Source organism: Semicossyphus pulcher, unplaced genomic scaffold (genome assembly GCF_022749685.1).
Source record: "Semicossyphus pulcher isolate SPU_LCO1_2020_fin unplaced genomic scaffold, fSemPul1.0.p SCAF_10, whole genome shotgun sequence".
In the NCBI taxonomy this organism is placed as follows: domain Eukaryota; kingdom Metazoa; phylum Chordata; class Actinopteri; order Labriformes; family Labridae; genus Semicossyphus; species Semicossyphus pulcher.
The window spans coordinates 2,333,367-2,357,387 of record NW_027211604.1 but is presented as its reverse complement, the minus strand read 5'-3'; the positions used below and the strand labels follow the sequence as shown (position 1 = coordinate 2,357,387).

Sequence of the window (24,021 nt, the reverse complement as noted above, 5' to 3'; positions counted from 1 at the left end):
TTGCCGTAAGAATGAGATCCAGGATACAAGCGGCTGAAATGAGTTTCCTCTGCAGGGTGTCTGGGCTCAGCCTTAGAGCGAGAGTGAGGAGCTCAGACATCCGGAGGGAGCTCGGAGTAGAGCCGCTACTCCTTCGCATCAAAAGAGCCAGTTGAGGTGGTTCAGGCATCTGATCAGGACACCTCCTGGGCGCCTCCCTTTCAAGGTTTTCCGGGCACACCAACTGGGAAGAGACCCTGAACTCGCTGGAGGGATTGTATGTCCTACCTGGTCTGGGAACACCTCAGGATCCCCCAGGAGGAGCTGGAATATGTTGCTAAGGAGAGGAACGTCTGGGCTAACCGCGACCGGACCCCGGATAAGCAGAAGAACATGGATGGATGGATCTTGATTTAATTCCCTACATTCAGACTTGAACTTTATTCTTGACAGTTGGACTTCTTCTCCACTTTATTCTCAACATTTTGACCCTGTTCTTGACACTTCAGTCTCGACAGTTTGACTTTATTTTCTACCTTATCTAGACAATTCAACCTTCAGGACATTTCATCAGTTTTAATCTCATTTCTGACACTTTGTTTTTAAAAGTTATTCTCAACAGTTTGACTTTATCACGTACATTTGGACTTCATTTGTGACATTTCGACTTAAAACCCTTCCCTTATACCTCCCTCTAATACTCCCCCGTTATATTCAGTTGCATCCCTTTGTGGGTTACATGATGTTTGCTCCTGTAACGTGTGTGACAGCGAGGGGTGAAATGACGGCTGAAAGCTGATGAACATGGAAGAAGACAAAGCGCACCCTCTGATGAGGAGAGGGAGCAAGTTTCCAAATTAAAACTTTAATCTCTTTAGCATTACCTCTCGCTCTGCGCCCAGCGGAGGGTTAAGCCTTCACACATATTAACAGCAGGGTGTGTAATGTGGTGATTAATTAAACACATATCATCTAATGCCTCTTCATTGCACCGTTTGATTTTCTACATTGTGTTCGTGTTCGATGATAAGACAGTTTAAAGAGCCACTGAACTAAATGGGATTAAACAGTTTTTAAAGCATCTTTGCTCCAAACATATCGAAGCGATCGCTCCGTCAGTCTGGTTTTGCTTTAACAGCTGACACACTTTATTAGTAATGTCACCGTGAGATGCCACCAGAGGGCAAATAAAAGCAGATTTAGAGACTTTTTAAACGGTTGTTTCAGAACTCTGAGACTCTTCTGCTTTGTAAAATAAGAAAGTAAAAATTGATCCCGAGGAGGCTGCGGTGAGAATACTGAAGGCTTCAGACTTTAGAGAAGCTGAAAGTCAGACGGTGTTGTTTTGAGTGGAAGTGGACGGTGGAGCAGCGTGGTGGGAAGAACGTCTTACAGCTGAATATCAGTGAAATCACAATAAGCAGGGTTTTTTTTGCAGGGAGAAGTCAATAACATGGACATGGATTTCTCAACTTTAATAAACTCACGATCAATTAGGAGTCATCGTGATGGTGCACATCCAAAGGGAGACAGCTATCATGTCTTAAAACATCTGCATCCTGCATCACAAGCGAGAAATGTAGCTCAGCAGAAGTTCAAGCAGGAAGACTGATTCAGACTCATTCTCCTTTTAACTGAGAGTCACTAGAATAAACACTCAGATGTCATCGTATGAGGAGCAGGAATGCCCGCTTGTAGTGGTAGTTTGAATTGATGGGGCGAATAAACACGAGACTTTCAGTGGGAGAAATGGCAGAATAAATTTGCCATATTTCCACAGCTAATGCAGAAGCCGCTCCAGAGGCTCCAGGTTGAGCTTCCTCCGCTCTTCATCCCTACATAGAAACACTGGCTGACGATGAGCACCGAAATACTCCGACGTATTCGATGTGTGTGCATGAGAATAAAATAAAAACATCTCTTCCAGGACTCCTTCCAAACACCTCCGTCCTCGCTCATCCTCCCTCTCTCGCCCAGGATGCTCCACAGGGAGTCAGGCAATCTCTCTCTCTCTCTCTCTCTCTCTCTCTCTCTCTCCTCACCATCACTGCAAATTAAAATGTGTCATGTTTTTTTTCCAGTTCTTTCAGTCTTATTTCTTTCTCGTTCAAATATAAACAGTTCTCATATTTCTTATGAAGAAAGCTACGGTATAAATGTTGTTTCCTCTTTCTCTTACATCCTCTCCTTCCTCTCCCTTTTCTTGGCAGCCTTTCATATCTGCAACTGGGATCAAAGGTTAATAACTTTCCACACATCCTCCTGTTATCGCCCGCCTTCAGACAACAACGGAAATGACCGGACGGTTTTGACGTGACAGAGTCTGTAAGTTGTGGGCAGCTCTTACTCTCCTTTGGCTCTTCATGTGAGTCCTTTATCCGTGCGGTCGACGCCTTCTTCAGATGATCTGCCCCAGTGTCCTGTACCGTATGAACACAGCGGTCAGGACAGTTTGGGGTCATACATATTGAAGCTACAGTTAGCTAAAGTGGGCTGCCATCGTGCCTCGCAGCAAATCATAGGTTAAATGGGAATCTCTGCCGGTACGAGTGCAGCTGATTGCTTTGCGGGTCTTTGTGACCAGCTGGGAAGATGACCCACACTGTGTGCCGGGGAAAAGACCTTCCTCTCTATTACTGGGATCAGTGTAAGCTGACGGTTTGGAGGAAGACGAGGGGAAGGAACAGAAAGGAGCAGCTGTGAGATTACAGAGGACAGAAAAGGGCACGGATATGGGATTTTAATTTGCTACTTATTGGCTTTTTCTTTCTCATTCTGATACTGCTCAGGGTGCAAATGCCGCAGGTCACGGCTATCCATCATCGTACTGAAGTAAGGTAAAAAATAAAGAGAGAGACTAGTACAAAAAACAGAATAGAAGGACATCCTATGAAAAAACAAAAGAGGAACAGGGATGAAAAGGAAGATCAGAAGTGGAGTTGGAAAGGAGGGTGAAGCTGGGACGAGAATAAAGGTAGATCAAGGTTAAAGCAAAGGAGGACGAGTAGGATGGATGCAAAGCGAGGTCAGGGTGAGGATGACGAGGGAAGATGAGGTGAGAGAGGAGAGGAGGGCAGAGACAGGAAGAGTTGAAACAAGAGGTGAGGTGGAGCTTAAGGTTCTCTGATGTGTGCTCAGACCACACTGCTCAGGTCGGTCATGTCTTCTCTAATGATTAAGAATCTTTTCTGCGGAGCTGCTGGGACGTTGAGGTGTTTTGGGAAAAGGTGCAGCTGTCGAGGACAACGGGAGATGATCTGTTTCCGAAGTAAATCCAGTTTTATCTTTCTATTAGTAGAGTGAGAGAGATTAGATACCAGGAAGATTTGATGCAGTGTTTAAGGCCAGCCCTGTTCATGGAGCCATGGTGCTTAAGCTTAAAGGTATAATAAGTAGGATTTTCCCAGACCCTTGTAAGACCCTTGTGAGACACTTCCCTCGGCATCTATTCTGTTGTTTCGCTTTGCACGAGACGTTTTCAGGAGGGGTGCTGTCGTGGTTCCCTGAGCCAATCACAGCGTACAGGTGAGTGTGGGAGTGGTTCAGATTAGCAACTGGGCCCCATTCAGACCGGCGACCATGGCGAAAGAGCGATGCAGAGTTGGCCTTCTTTCTGTCAGACAGGTAGGTGCCTCAAACCAGGTACGACAAGCTCGCAAAGGTAACAGTGATGCTGTCGGTGGCAGGTCGGTGGTCGCATGAGAGAGTGAGAGCGAGCTTCTGGTGATGAAGAGCCCAGGAGGAGGAGGAGGGGCCCAGTTTGAATGTGTTGTTGACAAAATGTGTCATCACACCAAAAACAAAGCTAATTTCTTCACATAGTTCAAAAACATACAAAGAAGAAAAAGACACACACTTAGCATCTCTGTGAGGTTGTTCTGAGACACATGGGGCTTTGAGCTAAATGCTAACACGCTTAAAGTGACAGTGCTGATATTAAGCAGGTATTTACTTGGTTCGTTAGCATGTTGGCATTTGTTAATTACTAAACACAACTGAGGCCCATTTTGCAGGTAGTTATTAATCAAAGTATTGGATTAATTCAAATCTTGACCTTATGTTAGAAGTAAAATGAAGCACTGGAAACAGTTTCTGTAACTGTCTCAATGTGTGTGCTGTCAAAACATGTTGGGAACATTTCACACTTGAGTCAGTTGACTTTAGCCTCCTGCTGTGTAACACGGTCTGTCGGTTCAAGCTCAGCGCCGCAATGTTCCCATGTAGAGCGAGAAGACTCCGGGGAACTGTCCACACAGGAAGTGCTGCACTGAGTTTCTGTGAGTCGACCAAAGTTTTCATGATGTGGAAACGTTCCGCCTCTCAGCTCCTGCAGGAAGTCAAACACTCCACGTCTCATTTCACCTTTAGGAAAAAGTTAACCTCACAATTCTTCTCGCTGTCGTTTCCATGACGTATCTTCTGCTTCCTGCAGTCGCTTTCTCTCTTATGGCTTCATATTTTTATTTCTGTTATCTGTGCTCTGAATTGGTCAGAACATAAATCACGGTGCGCTATCACGTTCACACGCGCTGCCGTTACACTTCCACAAAGGCATCCGTCTGATGCAAGGACACATCCTGTTGACAAGGCATTACCACGCAGATGGATGTGACGGTTACGGTTCCCATAAAAAACTGACAGCTCTGGGTGGGATGTGCCGTGTGTGTGTGTGTGTGTGTGTGTGTTTGGGGTTAATATGATATCCACAAATAGGATTTGAATCCTCAATTGCTACCTGCCAAGGGGTTGGGAGAGATTAGAGTAAGATTAGATTTTAGCCATGCTCCAGCGAGCTCGCTCCCCTTTTCTGACATAATTGGATAGTTTGTGCCGTATTTCATTCTCAATTGGCTGCTTGTCACAAAAGATGCAAAAACCTCGGGGAGAAGGAAGAGGAAAAAAATCCCCTCGCTGTGGACCGTGACTGTCAAATTATACGGACAATCACATGATGAGGGACTTTGAGGCGTCGCTCAGAAATGATCCGTGCAGCAGTGGAGGGACTTTTTTCATTTTTTTATGATTCGAAATGACGACTTAGAAAAGAAAACAGCAGTGATAGATGAACCACAGCTCATCTGGGCGCTCACTGAAATACTGTTATTAGATATTTGTCATCAAAGTCTGTCTACGACCTCTAATTCCCGTCACGCCTGTCTCTGTCACATGAAGCTCTCTCTCTTTTATCCTTTTGTCTCTTTTAACTCTCGTACCTTTCTAAACAAACGTGCTGTTCTCTCTCCTTTTGTCCTCCCTTCTTTTCTTTCTCGTTCCTGCTTTTGCCAGTGTCCCATCCACTCTGTCCTTTCAGCCTCTCTCATTCCAGCTCACGCCTTGTTTTGTCCTCACTATCGCTTGTTCTTCAGTCTTCACACTTTGTACCTTTGTCATCTTATTGTAGATTTTGTTATTTTCATTTCACAGTCGTTCCACCGTTTTCTGTCTCTGCCTCTCTTTCAATTTAGATCAAAGGACGTCTTCAGATGTAGATTGAAAAAACAGTCACAGAAGTCATTAAAAAAATGAAAGTATTTTTTAAAGAACATTGAGGTCTGTTTGAGGTTTCTGCTTTAAATTCCTGTGGAGCAGGTTTCACACTGGGGCTAGCTGTTGTTTCACTGTGCCTTAGCTGTTGGGGCCGTGGGGTTTTAGGATCAAGCTCTATGACCTCTGGTTTCAGTGTTTCTGTAGGTTTAAAGGCATGACTTGGTAGTTTCTATGATGTTCCTAGTATGCAGGGCCCAGACACAGATGTACATGTTGTACCAGATATTTATAACACAGCTAAATGAAGCTGCTAATATATAATTGTTTTAGAAAACAGTTGTTTTTAAAAAAGAAAAGACCGGACTGATGGCGAGAGACGTGTTCTTCAGGACATAATGATGTCAAATTGAAGTTTGCCCTTTGGGGTGAGATTGTGTCATTATTTATGTGTACGACCTCTTCAGTTTTGGCCAAAATCATTTTTTGAGAGGTCACAGTGACCTTGAACTTTGACCTTTGATCACCAAATTGAAATTAATTAATTCTTAAGTCCATAAGGGGACATTTGTGCAGAGATTTAACATGTTCCTTCTTGGCTTTACCGAGATATTGCACTGTCAAGAATGCCTCTTCAAACCTTTTAGAGAGAGAGAGAGAGAGAGAGAGAGAGAGAGAGAGGGATCGATCGATAGATAGATAGATAGATAGATAGATAGATAGATAGATAGATACTTTATTGATGCCGAGGGAAATTGAGGCATCCAGTAAGACATATGAAATCACACATCTGTCAACCCAACCACCCCCACCCAACCACGATACACTGCAACACTGAGTAGTGGCAGTATTAAGGTACGGTGCAAATGTGCACAAAGATTATAACCATAAATGAGTGAGCGTTAAAGTGTCATAATACTTTTTTCTAAGTATTTATTTAAGCCTCAGAAGTCAGTGAAGTTTCCCTCATTCGTAATGATGTTGAGATAGTTGACAGGTTTGAGATCATCGCCTCCATTTGCCTGAGAGAATCCTGAGAGTGTGTTGGAAGTAATCCCACGTTTGGAGCACAAAAACTAAAGGTGGATTTTCCATGTTCAGCGGTAACACGAGGGACTTGAAGCATGAGACAGCAGAGCGAGTTTGGTCCAGTGGTCCAACTTTGTTATACAGAATACAATGATGAGTGTTGCAGGGATCTCCGGTTCTGATTCTAAGAGCAGAGTGATAAACCGAGTCAAGTGGAGAGTGGAGGCGGCAGCATGTCTGTAGAATATGTCACCAATATTACTGCTTTCACTGTTAAACCAGAAACTATAACACAGGTGAAAACTTTAAACATTAAAGGTGCTGCAAACTGTCACATGTTCCCATTGAGTCTGGTCGATTAGACTTCTGCAAGATGTCAATAAAGCCTCCGCCTGCAGACCTGAGAAGAACTCTAATCAGGTAGTCAGTGCAGCCACATGTGCATGCTGCAAGCTGTGAAGTCAAGAGGTTCAACACTGATATTATGGTAAGTATCCTGATATATGGAACTACATTTTTCTATGCACAGCCTGTTTTCTTGTACCCTTCTCAGTCGGTCGGACTCTGTTATAAACATCCCTCACTCTCTCCTCTCCGGTGCCATGGGTCTTTCTCTCTCCCTCTGCTCTGATTGACTGTCATCACATCTGACAGTACAAGCGCGAGAAAGATGATAAACAAGACATTTACACCAAGGAGACATCCTCACACACACACACACACACACACACAAATGCACAGGACACAGCGGAGGAACACGAGGCAGGATGCAGCCACACACAGCCCGTCACAGCTGAATGTGAATGATATCTGTCATGGTGCTGATAACTCGAGACACCTGTCTGCCTTAAAGGGACGGTGCGCCTAAAATCTTGAACTTAAACCATGTTTAAAAGGTGGCTGTTATTTGTTGTGTTACTCATGTAAATAAACAGCTAATAAAAATGTAAATATTTTTACAGAATCTTTGGAACTTTTCTTACTTTCTTTCAACTTAAATCCTGTGTGTGTTTCAGTGAGTGATTCGTCTGTTGGGGCTTTGATGTCTTTATATTTTCTATGAGTGTCAGCATTTTTTTGCATTACATTTAAAGGAGCGGCGTTAGTTTCGCTTGAAGATGCAGAATAGCTTCATTACTTCTGTTTACACATTCATGAAGGGCTCATTTGCAAAAAGAGTTACCTCTATTTTTATGTATTTTCCTGAATCATGTTTTTATGTGCAGTTAAGGGATATCAATCAAACTGCTGTTGGTTTGTTTCAAAAAGTTATACATTTCTTTTCATAGATCATAAATCATACATTTTAATCGGTTTATTGATTTCAGGAATGCCGCTTATCTTTCACAAATGAACCCTTTGTACTCTTACATTTGCGTTTGCTGTTCTCTATGCCGATGTATGCGTTGTACTCACCTCAGCTCTTTGAATGGCTCAGCCCTGACATGTGGCGTCTCCAATGATTTGCTGAACACGGCTCCTTCGGCCCCTGAAATCACAGAACACAACCTCAGACAGGGAGCCGCCGTCGATTGAAACCACCAACCCCTCCTGCCCGATCAATGGACATAATCTCTGCAGACTCTGACGATCTATACGGCTCTAGTCAGCGTGCACTGCGGGCCTCTCTGCTCCCCCTTGCATCGGTGATAACATGGCCTCACACACATTTAATAGGGATGAACACTCAGCTTGTATATATATATATATATATATATATATATTATATGAATATTACAAGCTGAATTTTTAAACTAAAAATGTTATTTCATTGGGAAGGAAAAGAAGAACAAGTTTAAATGCTTCTATAGCGACTCAGAGAAGTGAGAGTTCAGAGAAACATGAATTAAAACATGCTCTCTCCACTGTAGCAGACAGTCTTTGCTGCTCGGCAGACTGGATTTCAATCTTGCATTTTTATTCATGACCTCCTGTAGGCGGTGAGGGGACTCACAAAGAGGGTTTACAATAAGAAGCAACAGAACAATTGTGGGATAAGATACAGTACGTGTCGTTTGAAAAGAACATCTAGGCCGGTTCCTTTTCAAATAATCAACAATAAATGGGTCAACGCAGAGTCTCATACGCAACATTTGGTTGCCTAGAAAATGCTAACTTTCTGAATGGTGGTTCACACGTGTTCGTCAAATCTTCAACTTGTGGTTGTGGCCGACTCGGCAATTAATTATCTGAGGATATCATCCAGGTTCCAACATTTTATTGGTCATTTGGCCACTTTCAGTCATAAGGTCAATGTGACCTTGTTCATTCATGGCCAAGGTGGTCAACCTGACCTCATGCATCATCCATGGTCAGTGTGATCTCATCCACTAACCAGGTAAACATGACCTCATGCTGCAAAAAGGTCACCTTGACTTCACCCCCTCACCAGGTCAAAATAATATCATGCTGCAAACAGGTTTATCTCATCCAAAAGTTATTTCATCCTCTAACCAGGTACATGTGTCCGCATCCCGTCACCAGGTCAGCATGGCCTCATGCTGCACAGATGTCAATGTGAGGTTATACTGCACACAGTTCAATGTCATCTGATCCCCTAAGGTCTAAATGACCTCATCCCGTCACCAGGTCAGCATGGCCTCATGCTGCACAGAGGTCAACGTGAGGTTATACTGCACACAGTTCAATGTCATCTGATCCCCTAAGGTCTAAATGACCTCATCCCGTCACCAGGTCAGCATGGCCTCATGCTGCACAGAGGTCAACGTGAGGTTATACTGCACCCAGTTCAATGTCATCTGATCCCCTAAGGTCTAAATGACCTTATCCCGTCACCAGGTCAGCATGGCCTCACGCTGCACAGAGGTCAACGTGAGGTTATACTGCACATAGTTCAATGTCATCTGATCCCCTAACCAGGTCAAAATGACCTCATCCCTTCACCAGGTCAGCATGGCCTCACGCTGCACAGAGGTCAACCTTACCTCATTCCCTCATTAGCTCAACATGACCTCATGCTTAACTCTAGGTGAAAGTGACCTCATCCCATCACCAGGTCAACGTGACCTTGTGCTTTACTTGGATCAATTTGACCTCATGTCCTATCAGGTGAAAGTGACCTCATGCATCATCTATTGTAAACATGATCTTATTCATATAATAATGCAATATTTCAGTTAGAACTAAGTCATTTTGTGGCAGGTTGTTGCTGTCTGTTCTTAACAAGTTACAAGAACAGACTGGCTCATATAAAGCTTTTTTGAAACCCAACCGGAGGTAATTTCTATAAAAAAAAAATTGGACATGTGACATGTAAAAAATGATGGAGCATTATGCCCCAGAATTCATCCAGATGAATGCAGGGTTTTGGTTTTGGTTATTGCTGCTCATGTATAGTTCACGACCATCACCAATCATTGAGATTATTCCTGCAGGGAGTTTCTTCTGTGCCTCGTGTGTCTCTGTATTTCATCACCTCTGAGATACTCCAGGCCACAACTGATTATATCTGCCCCTGGTCTGACTGCTGCCTCATAAACACAAACACACCGATACACACACATACCCTCGGATGCACATGGACACACAGCTGCTCACACAGACACATTAATCTTTAATGGCATCATTTATTTTCTCAGCAGACCCCCCAGCCCCCCACGGGTCCATGAACATGTCAGCACAGTGACGTATCGCTGCTGTCTGCTCAGTATTCATGCGGAGCCTGATCAGAAAATCTGATAGATCAAGTTTTATTCACAGACGTGGCCATGAATGGAGCCGTCACACTCCGCTGCATACAAATAAAGACAGCGGGGAGAAAATATAAACATCCGCAGGGTCACAGTGTCAATAATGTTTGACATTTAATGTGAGTGAATGTCTCGTCTTTAAACTCTTCATCAGTGTCTAACAGACAACGAGAGCCGGACCAGGACAGGAGAGTTCATGCGGATGCTGAGCGCAGTGTTTGAAATCTGATGACAACAAACACAAACACTTTTTAAGGATGTCTGGACTTTCACTGTAACAAATTGTGACCAAGAGTCACCAGATATTTGGCTCAGTTGTCATTTCAGCAAACTGAAAAACGTCCTGTATTCAATCTGGATGAGTTCAGTAACATTGTGCTGTGTTTTGTTTCAGCACGCCCTGCACACTAGAACCTTGGATCCTGCAGCTCTGAGAGTCGGCTGCTGCTGCTACTTTTCTGTGGACCGATCTTCAGATGAAAACATTTTCCTTTCGAAAGATGAATGAATCTTTTTTCACTCATATCTGTAAAACACATCATACTTTTGAATCATCAAGCAGAAACTTACGTTTCTTAAATATTCCAGTTCTGTCAAAAGAAAAACCTGTGAAAGAAAAAGTTTTATTTGTACATTTTAAAAATAAATTCTGTATATTTAAAGCCAACAGTTTTCTACCAGCTGTTTACTGATGCAATTTCATCTTACAGGAGATAAAATGTTGGTTTGAATACAATAAAATGATGCTGATTTTATCCTTCAAACTATCGAGTGGAGGCGGAGTGACAGCCACAAGCAACGTACACAGCTTTTTGTTCTTTTTACTCTGAGAGCTGAGATTTCCAACGTGAGGCTTCTGTTTAATCTTCACTCACTTTCCTGCAGGAGCGAGGCAGCAACACGCAGCGAGGCTTCCTCTCCACTTTACATCCTCCTCTCTGTACTCCGCCTCCAACCATCACAGCTGCAGGTATTTAAATGCCACCCGAGCTTTCGGGAGATACTGGAAATACGTATTGTTGTTGTCTCTGGCGAGCCGTCATCTTTGTGAAAACATCAGAAATTCGCTTTTAAAACTTTAATTGTTGCGTCTTATTATAAACCTTTATGTTCTGAATTTCATCTCATCAAACAGGCAAAGTTTACACAGGAATTCAATCCATTTGAATAAAAGAAGTAAAACAATTGAGGGAAGAGAAATGGCTCCACCTGTAGCAGTCATCAAGCGCAGAGTTAACTCGCCCTCATTGGCCACATAAGATATTTTATGTCCCTGCTTATTGGCATGTTTAGCAGTTATGAAGAACAAGCAGGAAGAACGAGCAGGATGTAAATATCTCCAGAAATAAACCATCAAACATCTGTTAATTAACAGTGTTATATTCTGAATCCTGTCTGTATTGAGTCGAACTCCTTCTGCCATTTCAAAGCACTTTGTTATTCAGTCTGATGTGGTCATGCTGGCAGAGATTAGAGCAAAACGCTGACAAACATAACATCTGACGAGGAGTGCATATTATGTGTGAAAGCTTCAAAGTGTTACAGGGTGAGAGATGTTTGATTCACAGCCTCAGAACGCTTTGAAACACACTTAGTCATGGTCATTGATCTGCACATGATGCTTTGTTGATCTGATGTACCTGAATGCATCAGTTTACTCGTGCTGAGCTGCTGTATCGACACGACAGTCAATCACAGGCGCTGGGCGAGTGCGAGCAGAGTGGTGCTCGGTCTTTTTAAAGCTATATGCTCGTACTTCATCACAAACAAGTTATGGAATAAATGTCATACTTCAGCTGATTTAGGAACTCAGGATTTCACAGTGTTTTACAGCATTTTTTTATACTATCAGATTATAACCTTCAAACCTCAGATGGTAAGTTTGGGTTTTAAAAATCTAATCTAATACAAGCATTGATTTATTTTGCTTCCATAAATCCACGACATTTCGGCTTTCAGACAGACTTCCTTCAGAAATGGCATCCATCAAAACTGGCCTTTAGCAGTGTCAGTTGTGCAAGGAGCTAAATGTTCATATTAGCATCCTTATGTGCTCGTGCTAGCATGTCAGCATGTATGGATCTGATGTTAACAAGATGTCTGGAATCATCAAACCACACCTGAGTCTTCACTTTATGTACCTTTACCACCTGCAGAAACGGTCATAATATCATGTTTATTAAAAAAAGAATTAAACATACAACATTAAATCTGAGTAGCAGCACAAATTATCATCTTGCACCCTTCTTCACGCTTGATGGAAGAGACGTTGTACAAAAGGTCACGCGTCTGATCACTCATGTTTCTGAGCGCACCTGAATGCTGCATCCCCCCGAAACACGGCAGTGAGAGAGACATGCCCGGACTTGTTTACTGGACCTACTACGGAGACCTACTACGGAGATCAGTGATCGCCGACGGACTCTTTTTATCGTGTGTGCGTCCATGAATATGTGAGTTAGTTTTGCACTGATGTTTATGTCACACTCTGTTAGCGTCAGCCTTGGGCGTGAGTGTGTTTTCGGCGTGTTTGATGTTAAGTCGGAAAAATGACGAGAATGTGAGCTAACTGTGAGCTAGTTAAGAGTTATGAAAGTTGTTTAACTTCATTGGCTCAAGTTTCTACTTTTTAGTCTTTATTTATATGTTGTTGATAACTTTGCACATGCAGCACGCGCACACACCCGCGCTGAGTTAATGTCGTAGCATTACCTCAAGTTTTTCTGGGAATCATCGAGTATTTAGGCTGAATTAAAGAGCTGTTTTTATTGGCGGAAAATATCAGCAGGAAAATAAAATCTCTGCCGATACCGATTTGTCATTTTCAAGCCATAATCTGCAGGTACCGATAACGTGCCGATAATATCTTGCATCCCTAACAGGAAGCATCAACAGAAAGTCCGGATCTCGATCCCTTTTACGTGATGTTTTTGCATCTCCTCCTCTAAGGCAATGTCTATTATTCTTAGCTAAGCGGTGTTGTTCTGCATTTAAATGTCATATGCAGAGAAACATAATTGGCTCTATCATACATAAATATTAATGTCACGTTCATCCCAGACACGTGAGCATACAGCCACACAGCCACTCACTAACTAACCGACTGTATGCATATTTTATGAATGCATGGACACGATAAAAACATGTCCAGCTGGAAGATATTAACCACCAGATACATGTGCGTCCATTAATTGAATCATATTTAATCCACAGAGTAAATGGTTTGTAACATAATCACGACCACGCCGGGCCTGGAGCTCCTCTGATTAATTCACCAGCTGTGTAAAAACACTGCAGACAGAAGCTCGACGAATCTGTGAAGCTGTTTGGACACCTGAAAAATTATGACCGCTGACTTTGGACGTCTGACTGCATGAAACCACCGCTCATCCACTCAGAGAAAATCCCTCTCTCAAGCTGTTAGATCAGAGCGATTTGTGAGCTTTGGTGTGTTCCACGGTGATTTTGTGATGAAGTGTTGTAATTTACTGTCATAGTGTTTCCACTTTCCCTCAATCAGCCTCAACTGCATCTGCTGATTGTCTACTTTTCACAGAATGACTTCTCGTTCTATGAGACAAAGGTTGTTGTCTGTGGTCGCAGATACAAAAGTAGAGCATGGATTCTTGTGCAGGTTGACGGTGCGCAGAATTTTTTTAAATTAACCATAAAATATAACGTATTAAAGTATAACTGCTGATGTTGTCCCTGATGTGTCTTGTAGCACATGAAGAACACCCCATGGAGATGTTTACAAGGTTAAACACTTGATTTTCACTGGAGGGGGTCTTTAACAAGTTACTTTGCAAAAATACAATGTTTAGTTTGTCACATTTTTAGCATTTCGGTCATTAAGCAGCATGCTGTAACACAAACTGTAAAATGTTTAGCTTATACATCAGTTGACTTAATATAAACAAAGTCTGTTTTGCGTGGCATTCGAGGGCGTTGGATTGGTCAAACAAACACACAATCTTCCCAGGGTTCTGGAGTCCCAGTCCTGTCTGAAACCATAAGTCAGCGTTGACTTTAGCACGTATGTAAGTTGTAAATACAGTATGTTTGTTACTTAGTAGGTTAGTACTTCTTAAAACCCAAGCTAATCTTTTACTCCAACCCAACCAAGAAGTTTTGGCCCCTAAATGTAACCAAACCTCAACACTTTAAAAAGTTTGACATGTTTTTCTGGGGTAAATGTTGGTGCTAATTTAGGAAACACTTCCGTGGGTGGTATTATAGGGTCTGAACTAACCTCCTATGTGGTCGTGAGGACCAGTCAAAAGATTGGCAGGTTCTTTTACTAACCGTTACAATAGTCTTGACCTTTTGGCTGCACAGCATGAAATGTCATGGGATAATCAAAGACATCTGAATTCTTCCTCTGGGTCTCATGAAGGTTTGTACAATCTTCATGGTGCCCCATCTGACAGCTGTTGAGGTGTCTCAGTCTAGACACCAGACTAAGACAGGATGAATCATCTCAGGAGCCATCAGCGGTCTGAAATCTGACTCATTAAACTGCATTATTGATTGAAATGTAAGAACAGAAATTCTGCTGCATTTCTTTAAAAAAGAAAGAGTGCATTCGGAGTCACAGTCATAATAATAAGACTGCAAACTCCTGCAGGTGAGTCTGTAGCATCCTGAGGACAGGCAGAGCTGCCTCGCTGAACTGTCCAAGCCCTGGAAGTTTAATATTTACCCATTTAATATTTCTCTCTCTCTGCCCTCTATTATCTTCCTCTCACATGCCATCATTGGCTCGTTCCCATTTCCTCTGCTGCAGAGTCTATAATATTCTCCTCTTTTAGTATTTCAGTCAGGCTGGAGGTGTAGCCAGCAGCCTTTTCTAATAAATAGCCCGCGCTCCCTGCTGAGGAGCTTTGCCCTTTCTCCTCTGAATGCTATAAGCAAATCAGCAGCTTTTATTAAGGGCGGCAATCCTCCACCTCAACAGTAAGTCTAGGCTGTCAGAAAGTGTCTGCAGCCGGCGGATTAGAAGAAGTAAAGAGAGAGAAAAGAGATCAAAGTAAGTACTGAATGTAGAAGAGAAGGGGGGTGTAACTGAGGAGGGAGGCGCAGACATGGAGGGAAAAAGCAGAGAGACAGAGAAGCTAACTACGGCAGCCTGGTGACAGACGGATCTATCTTACTCAACTCAACCTCCACTCGTCACATACAGTATGCAGCTGGCGGATTACAGCCCGCGAGGAAAGACGTGACAAGCCACCGACTCCTTCTCCCACACAGCAGGTGAATATAAATCATTTACCTGGGGTCGTATCACTCCCCAAACTTCTGATTTTCTTCTTTCTTCTCTTGCTAAATACGCTGACAGAGCGCAGACACTGCTGAAGGAGTGACAGGCGAGCCCGACAGTGATCGGCGAGAAAGTGAGAGACGTTTTAACAATGCCGGCGTGACACCAGCGACAGCAGATACACTGAAGCCTTCCACAGTGTCATCTGCAGCATCCATCCAGCCTGCACCCGGTGATGAGCTGTCACACTGTGTAGAATAATACAACAACAACTGTGTTTGTGCTGCTCCGGAGGCAGTGCTAGTGTTTGGAAAGATTTGGATTAACAGCTCACATCATATATTTGTCAGGACTCTGGGTTGGGATGTGAGCACAGAAGAGAGCACGTCTGGTCATCATTAGCCGCGCTCACCACAGGCTGCCATGTGGTGTCGTGCTGAAAAGGCCAAATTATCCGTCTCCAGTTCACCAGCCTGACCCCAGATCTGTGCAGGAGTCTCTCTCGCTCAGACTCGGCCTGATTTTGTTCCTTCCAATTTGTTGACATGGAACAAACTAGCTCAACTGTAAACTGTCAACTTGCTTCCCTATCCTCTGATGAAAGTTAGTTATTTATAAAAGCAAAAATACATTAGTAATTTCTTCAAACAGAGGACTATGAATACAGAATCTGTAGGCGGAGGACGTTTGTAGCTGACGTTTTAATTTGAGCAGGCTTTGAATGTATGAAGGTATGATGAAATAATTTCAGTCTGGTCGTTAATCTCTGTTTACAGATTCTACATAGAAATGTGGAATCTGGCAGTGACATGGATTTCCGGGATGCAGGTGTTTCTGTTTGTACTACACTTGTAGTCCGAGTAATATTGACCAATCAGCAGGCTGCGACGTATGCAGGAAAAACAGTCGTGACGACATCCTGCCTCCCATCTGCGTCATCTGATGACGTTTTTGCTTCTTATTAATCTCTATAAACAGACTCTGCATGCTAACAGCTAACAGCTAACAATCTGTTCTAGAGCTAAAATTTAACTTGAGACAAATTCCCTCGACGCTGTGTCAGGAAAACCGTTTTTTTTGACTTCCTCGAATGCATCAGATCGATCTGACCTCCGTTCAACAAACGGGTAAGTTTTCTTCTCCTCTTGAGGACAGACCTGACAAAGCTTCATTTAGACTTTTTTACTAATCTGCATCATGATGAGGTAAGAGCCGTTAGTTAAAGTCAATCACAAGAGAAACAGGTTCTTTTTCTGTAAACAATGCAGCACATGGAAAAGGAAGTCATGTATCGCTAACCGCCGGCTACATGCTCCGGCGTGTTCACAGGTGTGCTCAGAGGCTATATCGTCATCAGACTATAGCCGATGGGATCAGAGATTGTCTGGTCGTAAACCTCGTCACCTTACTCCCACTTCATCTCTCTCAAGTCTCAAGCTGCTGGTCGGACTGTAAACAGACCAGTGGACAAAAGAAGCCCCCAAAGAAAGAGCTGGTGGGTCCTGAGATTGATCCATAAGAGTTAGCATGACCCGATGTGAAACCAAATTTCTGGTCATAATATTGTTTACATATAAAAAACTTGAGTCTCTGAGCTGTGGTTTGCTCCAGCCCTCCATGGCCCGTCTTCAAGGATGAGCAGGGTAGGAGCTAACGGATGGAGGGACGATTCACATGAGGCAGGTTGAGAATAAAATCAACTCTCATTTCTCATCTCACTTTCACAAAACCTGACCAATCAGAGTCAATCATTCATCTATCTCTCCGTCTCTCTCACATTCACACAATGGCTAACACACAATCACCATTGTTATCATTGTTCAGGAGTTGTAGCAGAGCGGTGGTAATCAGTCTGCACCCAGATATAAAGATGATTTAAGGGACGGCACAAGGAGATCATCTGATTGACGCTCTACCTCCTTCAGTGCCACCTTTATACCTCCACTCTGTCGCCCTCATTGTCGTAAAAAAAAAAAAGGGAAGAACAAGCTCGGCGATGTTCCTCGCGCTGCGGTGATAGGTGTCCTGATTGTTCTCTTGTACCTCCAACACCTTCGGATGAGCTTTCAATCAAAGAAGTTGATTTACTTTTTTCATTCCTACCAGGTCCTCTAATGTCATGAACATGCCAGTGGCACGGCTCAGGGATGAAAACGTCTGCCTGTTGCTCGATCTGTTCACCACTTCAGTCCAGGCTGAAGCGTCTCAGCAGCTGCTGGAGGGATGCAGTTAAACTCACGGTGCCCAAAGGAGGAACTGAAATAACTTTTCATTCAGAGGCAACATCAGGTGAAAATTTAAATTCATCCAACACCTGAAAAACTAATGTCATCCCCATCAGCACCAATTAGCAAATGTTAGCATGTCAACACTCTGAGGGAAGATGGGGAAAACAGCATGTTAGCATTGTTCCTTTGAGCGTGTTAGCAGACTCAAGTTAGCATTTAGTTTAAGGTACCTTCGTGCTTAAAGATGACTTATTATTCACGTTTAAACCTCTACATTTTTATCCTGGGATTCCACCTTTTATTTATCTCACACTGTCTGAGCACCGCCGTTTTAGCCCCCGTCTTTAAACTCCTCCTCCTTAAATAGCCACTTTCTTCTGATTTGGCAGCTTGCTGGGGGGCGACAGCGGTCGCACTCAACAGAGCTTGCAGACTCTGTGATCACTGCTTTAAAAGTGAAACTTCAAGAGTAATTCTGAGCAGAGCTTTGAGAAAACTTTGGTGACAGATCAGTTGGATTGGTGTACCCTGCACTCGGCTCCTGCGCCTGAAGCAGAAGACTGAATAAAGAAATCTTCCACTAGCTGAAGTCAGCTAGACGAGACATTGGAAGCAGAGCATTAGAATTGTGTTACTTCTACATGAGTTTATTTTATCATCTGAAACTGGCCACGTTAAATATAAACACTCGACGTATCGTCGTGACAGAAAACAAGGAACTGACTAATAGGTCTCCTGTGAGTTCAGCCTCACAGACCTGCTAACGTCGCTGTGGACGTTTTACAGACTGCTGCATTATAACAGCTCATTTGTGTTTACTCTACATTTTTCTATACGCTTTCTATCATCCATCCAATCCTTATCTATACCGCTTATCCTTGGGGCTGGAGCAAATCCCAGCTGTCATTGGGCGAGAGGCGCCACCCTGGACTGATCACCTGTCAGTCACAGGTGACACAGAGAGACAGACAACCTATCACACTCACACCTGGATCCCACAGGATCCGTGTCCTCCGGAGGTCGCGGCACACACAGAACGTGCCGGAGACGGATCCTGTGGAATTTTAGGGTCACACCTACAGCAAACAAGCATGTCTTTGGACTGTGGGAGGAAGCCGGAGTACCCAGAGGGAACCCAGCACGCACGGCGGAGAACATGCAAACTCCACCATAAAGGCCCACTACGTCCGAACAAGGAACCGTCTAGCTGTGAGGCGACAGCGCACTGCACCACCATGCAGCCCCACGTTCTTGTCGCCACAACAAGAGGAGACCATTTACTGTTCGGAAAAGAAAAGATGCTGTAGTCACTGAGTCTGGACTTGCACTGTTATCCCTCTAAAGCCGCTTGTGAAGACAACACAGTTTTCCTACACTTGCTTTACAATCACTCTCTTGTCTTGAAGGCAGAGAGGTTAATGACAACAATCTCTGCTGGTACCGAACAAACAAACTGATGCACAGCAAATACAGCAAGTTACAAAGTCCTGAGGTGGTGATGGGGAATAAAGTGAGACAGGCAGACAGATGGACATTAACAGACTGTAAAAGATGTCTGTCACTCTGTCTGTCTGTCTGTGTGAGTGTTTGAAGCCTGACACCGGCGGGGCAGCAGTAATGAAGTCCTGAGCCTCTAATTGGAAAGAATGATAGTGAGCAGGATGTTTGATATTCCTCTTTAAATGGGCCTGCAGGGGACGTCCACTGGAAGAGTGCTGGACCAAACTCATTAGCATCCTGTGTGTTTGTGTGTGTGTGTGTGTGTGTGTCTTAAGTTCAGTTCACTTCATTAATTTGCACTTTGTGTATCTTGAGAAAAACATGAAACAGTTTCTGAATTCTCGCGAGTTGTCCTGAAAAAGAGCACAGCTGATTCTGACGTTTTCCATCTGTTCGGCTTTACTACAGCAGAATCTGAGAGTGTTGGAATAAGAGGTTCACATGCAGTTGAAGTATTCAGAGAGAAATGTCTGTACGAGATATGATTTTGTTAAAGTCAGAAACGAAGACGAAGACTTTATGACTTTGATATGTTCATGAAAAGCCTGCATCAACACCTTATGGCTGACTGTGGACGCCGGGTTCTTTCATGCTAACAGATAAATAAATAGAGCCACTCAGGCACATCACATCAACAGCTTGATGAGTGAAGAAAGGACACAAAGCTGTGTAAGCATGTTTGTATAAGCGGTCCACTATCTCAGGGAGCGCGTGCTCCGTCAGCAGAAGCACCAGGAGACGTTAGCTTGACGTTGACTTATTGCATAGAAAGGTGTGTGCAGATCTCAGGGGTATAATTTCCTCCTCATGTTGTAATGAAGTATTATACTTTAATGTTATAGCCCATTAACTATGACTGATATATACTTTACATCCCTGCAGACCATTTTCCAAAGCAAACTCAACTTTAGATTGATTTCCTACCTGCTAGGCAGCCGCTGGTTTTATCTCACGACAGGATGAAAATCAACTCGCAGAGATTAGAGTTAATCTTTTCACTGTCACTTCGACTTTTGGATTTTTAAGTCTTATTTATCTTTTTTATTAAGAAGAAGTAAAGGCTAAGAACTGCGAGGGAAAAGTAAATTAATCTAAATATAGACCTTTAGATCTCTAGATGTCCCAGGACCTAGAGGGTGATTATGGTGGACATTTTGCCATTGGTCAAAAGGCTTCTGAGCTTTGTCTGGTTGGGAGTCCCTCACATTTAATCACCACGAGGTCAGATAAAAGTGGAGCCGACTTTCAAATGAAGCCTCTTATTTACAGCAAGGTCCTTTCAGTGAAGTCAGAAGAACATGGTTTAGAGTAAAAGCAGCTGTACACAGATTCAAGGTGTCCGTCTCTAAGCCACATATGTATTATTTGCTCTCCCAAACCTGATTGCTGTTGGCGAAGGCGGCTAAAGAAGTACCAGGAGTAATGGGGTCTCACTGCTGTAACAGCGACACGAAGCACAGAGAGGATCTGTGCCTGCAAGTAACGGTTAGGGTCAGGGTGAGGGGTCGGTAACAGCGGATAAAAGTGACGTCCTGCACCAAACAGGAAGCAGAAAACCAGGTAGATCGTAAACATGTTAGACAGTCAGACAGTCAGTGGCAGTGAGGATGGAAGTGTGGGTTAGGGTTAAGCTGAAAATGCTAACCTAGCTAACATTAACGCCTAAATCACTGCAGATAACACAAACTACTCTCCACACAACACTCTTCCATGTGAGAGTCTTTTAAGGGAGTTTAAGTTCAGCTCAACTTAAATCTTTCAGCATGTGTTGTGATAACTCCTTTAACCTGTTTTACTGACTGTTTCTGTTGCATTATTTTACAGCTTTAAAGGAGCAGTTCACCCCCGTAAAAAAGCCACTGTCAGTCAAAGCTGGTGTTCTCTGCAATCGATAGAAGCAATAATATTTGAAGTTGGCGCCATAGGCGTGGAGAAAGTTCTACAAATTGTAGAACTCAGTTCGCCCTGAATTGAGGAAGTGTAGCTTAGCGAGCTCCCTGGCCTCCGCCAGATGACACGTTTTACATAGTCTGGCGGAGGTTTTCCAGAGCCCATTGGAGAAGCGGATAGCGTCCTCAAAAGGCCCAGAGTGACACTGCATTCTTTTCCTATAGTGGCATTAGCTCCCCATAATAGCATGATAGGACTGAGGTTGAAAAGCGGCGAACTGGCCCTTTAAGGTCCCAGGTTGTTTCAAAGGAGCTGGACACGTCGAGGTAGCTGCTCTGAGTGGCTGCAAAGAAGTTCACTTGCTTCTTTCACACCTCAGACACCTTTTTGTGTTTAAGAAAGTATCAAAAATCACGCGCAGCCCAACAAACATAAAGTGTGTGACACCTGAAAGATCGGATCCAGATGCAGGACGCATGAATGTCTGGTGTAACCGCGACGACTACACAGGAAGTGATATTTCTTATTTGTGTCATTACCACATCTGCACGACTGATCAAGCACAGACGGACGGCCTCATACATGACATCTTTTTTTAAAGGTATTTATGACCACAGAGGACCATTAGCAGCGTTTCCTTTCATGTGCTTCTTAACTGCGCTGTAATCAGTCCTCATCTGCTGCTCGGTCGATGAGCAGCCCGCAGACTCCGATCGATACGGCCCACCTGCATTTACACACAGCCCGCCGCCACCGCCTCCTCGCTCTTTACCACCCTGTTCACTCTGTTCTCCGCCCTTCCTCTCATCATCTTCCTCCCTCTCTCTCTCTATTTGCCTCGTAAACATGTACAAACAGACTGCATGAGCGATCGATAAAACCCATCCCAGGGTTTTATTTCCACTTCCTCCAGCCAAAATATTACGCCTCCTCCTCGGAGATAATTCCATCAGGAGGTTTCCCAATTGTGACCTCAGTGATAAAGGCACACTCCTCCTCTTTGTCTTCTTCCGTCCTTCATTACTCCTTCTTTAGTTCACCCTTTCTTTTGTTCCTGTCTGACCTAATTCACCTCCCTCTTTGTCCTTCATGCCCTAGTTCTTTTCCTTATTTCACTTCATCCTCTCGTTGTTCACTTCTCTCTCTCCTCTCTCCGTCAACACGTGAACGTGTCCCAATGTGGCTGTCACACTGCTCTCCTTTGCTCTTCATCTCTTTTTGTTTCCTTCCCAACTTGCCTCACCTCCTCCACTCATCTTTCCCCCATTTTTCCTTCCCTCCTTACCTGAAGCCTTTATCAATCCTGCCCCTCTCCTTTCCCTGAGCGAATGTGTCTGGCTCTTCCCTTTCTTCCACCGTCCATGGTACCATCTAACTCCTCTCTTCCTCTACCAGTGTTCATCACGGCCTGATGGCCCATGGCAACAAAAAGTTTCTCTGAGGCAGAAAATATAACAGTTAGGTGGCTCACTTTTGCAACTAAGTTCATCCCCATACTTTAGTACTTTGCCAAAGCATCAGCGAAGGCAGACTCTTCAGCTCTGGAACCTCTCCAGCAGAGACGGAGCTTGAGCAGATCAACTATACACACTCGTTCAGCAGCTGGACAGTGCATCCACATCTGTTGTGGCTCTTTGAAGATTTTCATTTACTGAAGTCTCTATCTATCGCAGAATGAGGTAACACAATGGTGATTGAGCCTATGGCCCGCTGATGAAAGATGATCGCTCGTTGACACACCTCTCTCTTCCCTCCATGTTCCATTTCACCTTATTTCTTCGGTCCTTCCTTTCTCCCTCCTTCCCTTCCTTGTTCCTCTGTTCCTTTGCTCTGCCTCATTCTTCCTTCTTTATATTCCTTCCCTCTTGTCCCTCTCTCATTTTTTTTTCATCCCTGCCTGACATCAATCAGGAACTTGTGAAGCATGCAGCGGGATAAATCAGTGGCGTTTCGGAGGCCTCATGAAGATTTGCTTAATGGCGTTTCATGTCAGCGGGCGAGTCGTACTGATAAAGAACAGCAGCATCGCAGAGTTAGAGTGAGGGATAGAAAATGGGTGAAGAGGAGAAGGAGGGGAGGAAAAAGGGGGAGGAGAGAGAAATATGGTGAATAAAGAAAATCGCCCCGAGTGAGGAGAGTAAATAAAACAAAGTGCAATTGAAGAAGAAAGATTAACAGCCTTTATAAACCCCATAAGATGGAATTTCAGGCCATATGCCACTAAGAAGTTATTTTGTTTATCCAGACCAGAGCCATTGGTAGCAGGGAATTGTGGGTATTATGGAGAAAATGGGGGTATTATAAAGACTTGCAGAGATATTGCAGAGCCAGGGGGAGAGCTGCAGCTTTAACCTTTCCCTGTGGTTATTACACGCACATGTATGTTCGGTGAGTTACTGCCAAGGTGAAACATCACAGTGACACTGATACAGAGAGTGAAATACTGCAGAGCTACCACCGCACAGATTACACCGTTAGATCCAGTAATTTATCGCTCCCGAGGTCTGGGAGCATAAACGGTTGTGGAAGTTCATAAAATGAGTGTAAAATTAAAAAATGCAGGAGGAGGAGATTATGTCCGCACATCAGCAGGTTTAGATTCTCCTTTGATTGATAACTACTGTCCCCCGTGGGCCACCGTAGCTGATTCATGGCTGTCTGTAAAAATGAGTGAGAAAGGAGCACCATTTTTACAGAGAGTGTGCAGCCTGCAGCAGAAGATCTTTGCTCACAATGTCTCATATTTAAATGCAAAAATATGTCAAACTTGTTTGCTGTGCCAGCAGAAAATATTACAGCTAATTAAAGGTTATTTATTTTTATTTAAATACTTTTTATAGCCTTGCACACTAGATATTTTCAAGTGGTATTAAAGACAGAAATGATCACGTCAGAATAAAAAAAGACACTTTTGTTGTTGTGGTTAAATTATCGGACATTT

At 43.6% G+C, this 24,021-nt stretch overlaps 1 protein-coding gene across 1 annotated transcript in view; it reads right to left on the bottom strand.

Moving 5' to 3' along the window:
• The window catches only part of sgcd (sarcoglycan, delta (dystrophin-associated glycoprotein)), a 151,866-nt gene that overhangs the window by 13,394 nt on the left and 114,451 nt on the right, over positions 1-24,021 (bottom strand). The window contains exon 6 of the mRNA XM_069666933.1: positions 7,909-7,981. Within this exon, the coding sequence (XP_069523034.1) occupies positions 7,909-7,981 (73 nt within the window). The remainder of the gene's footprint in view (positions 1-7,908; positions 7,982-24,021) is intronic.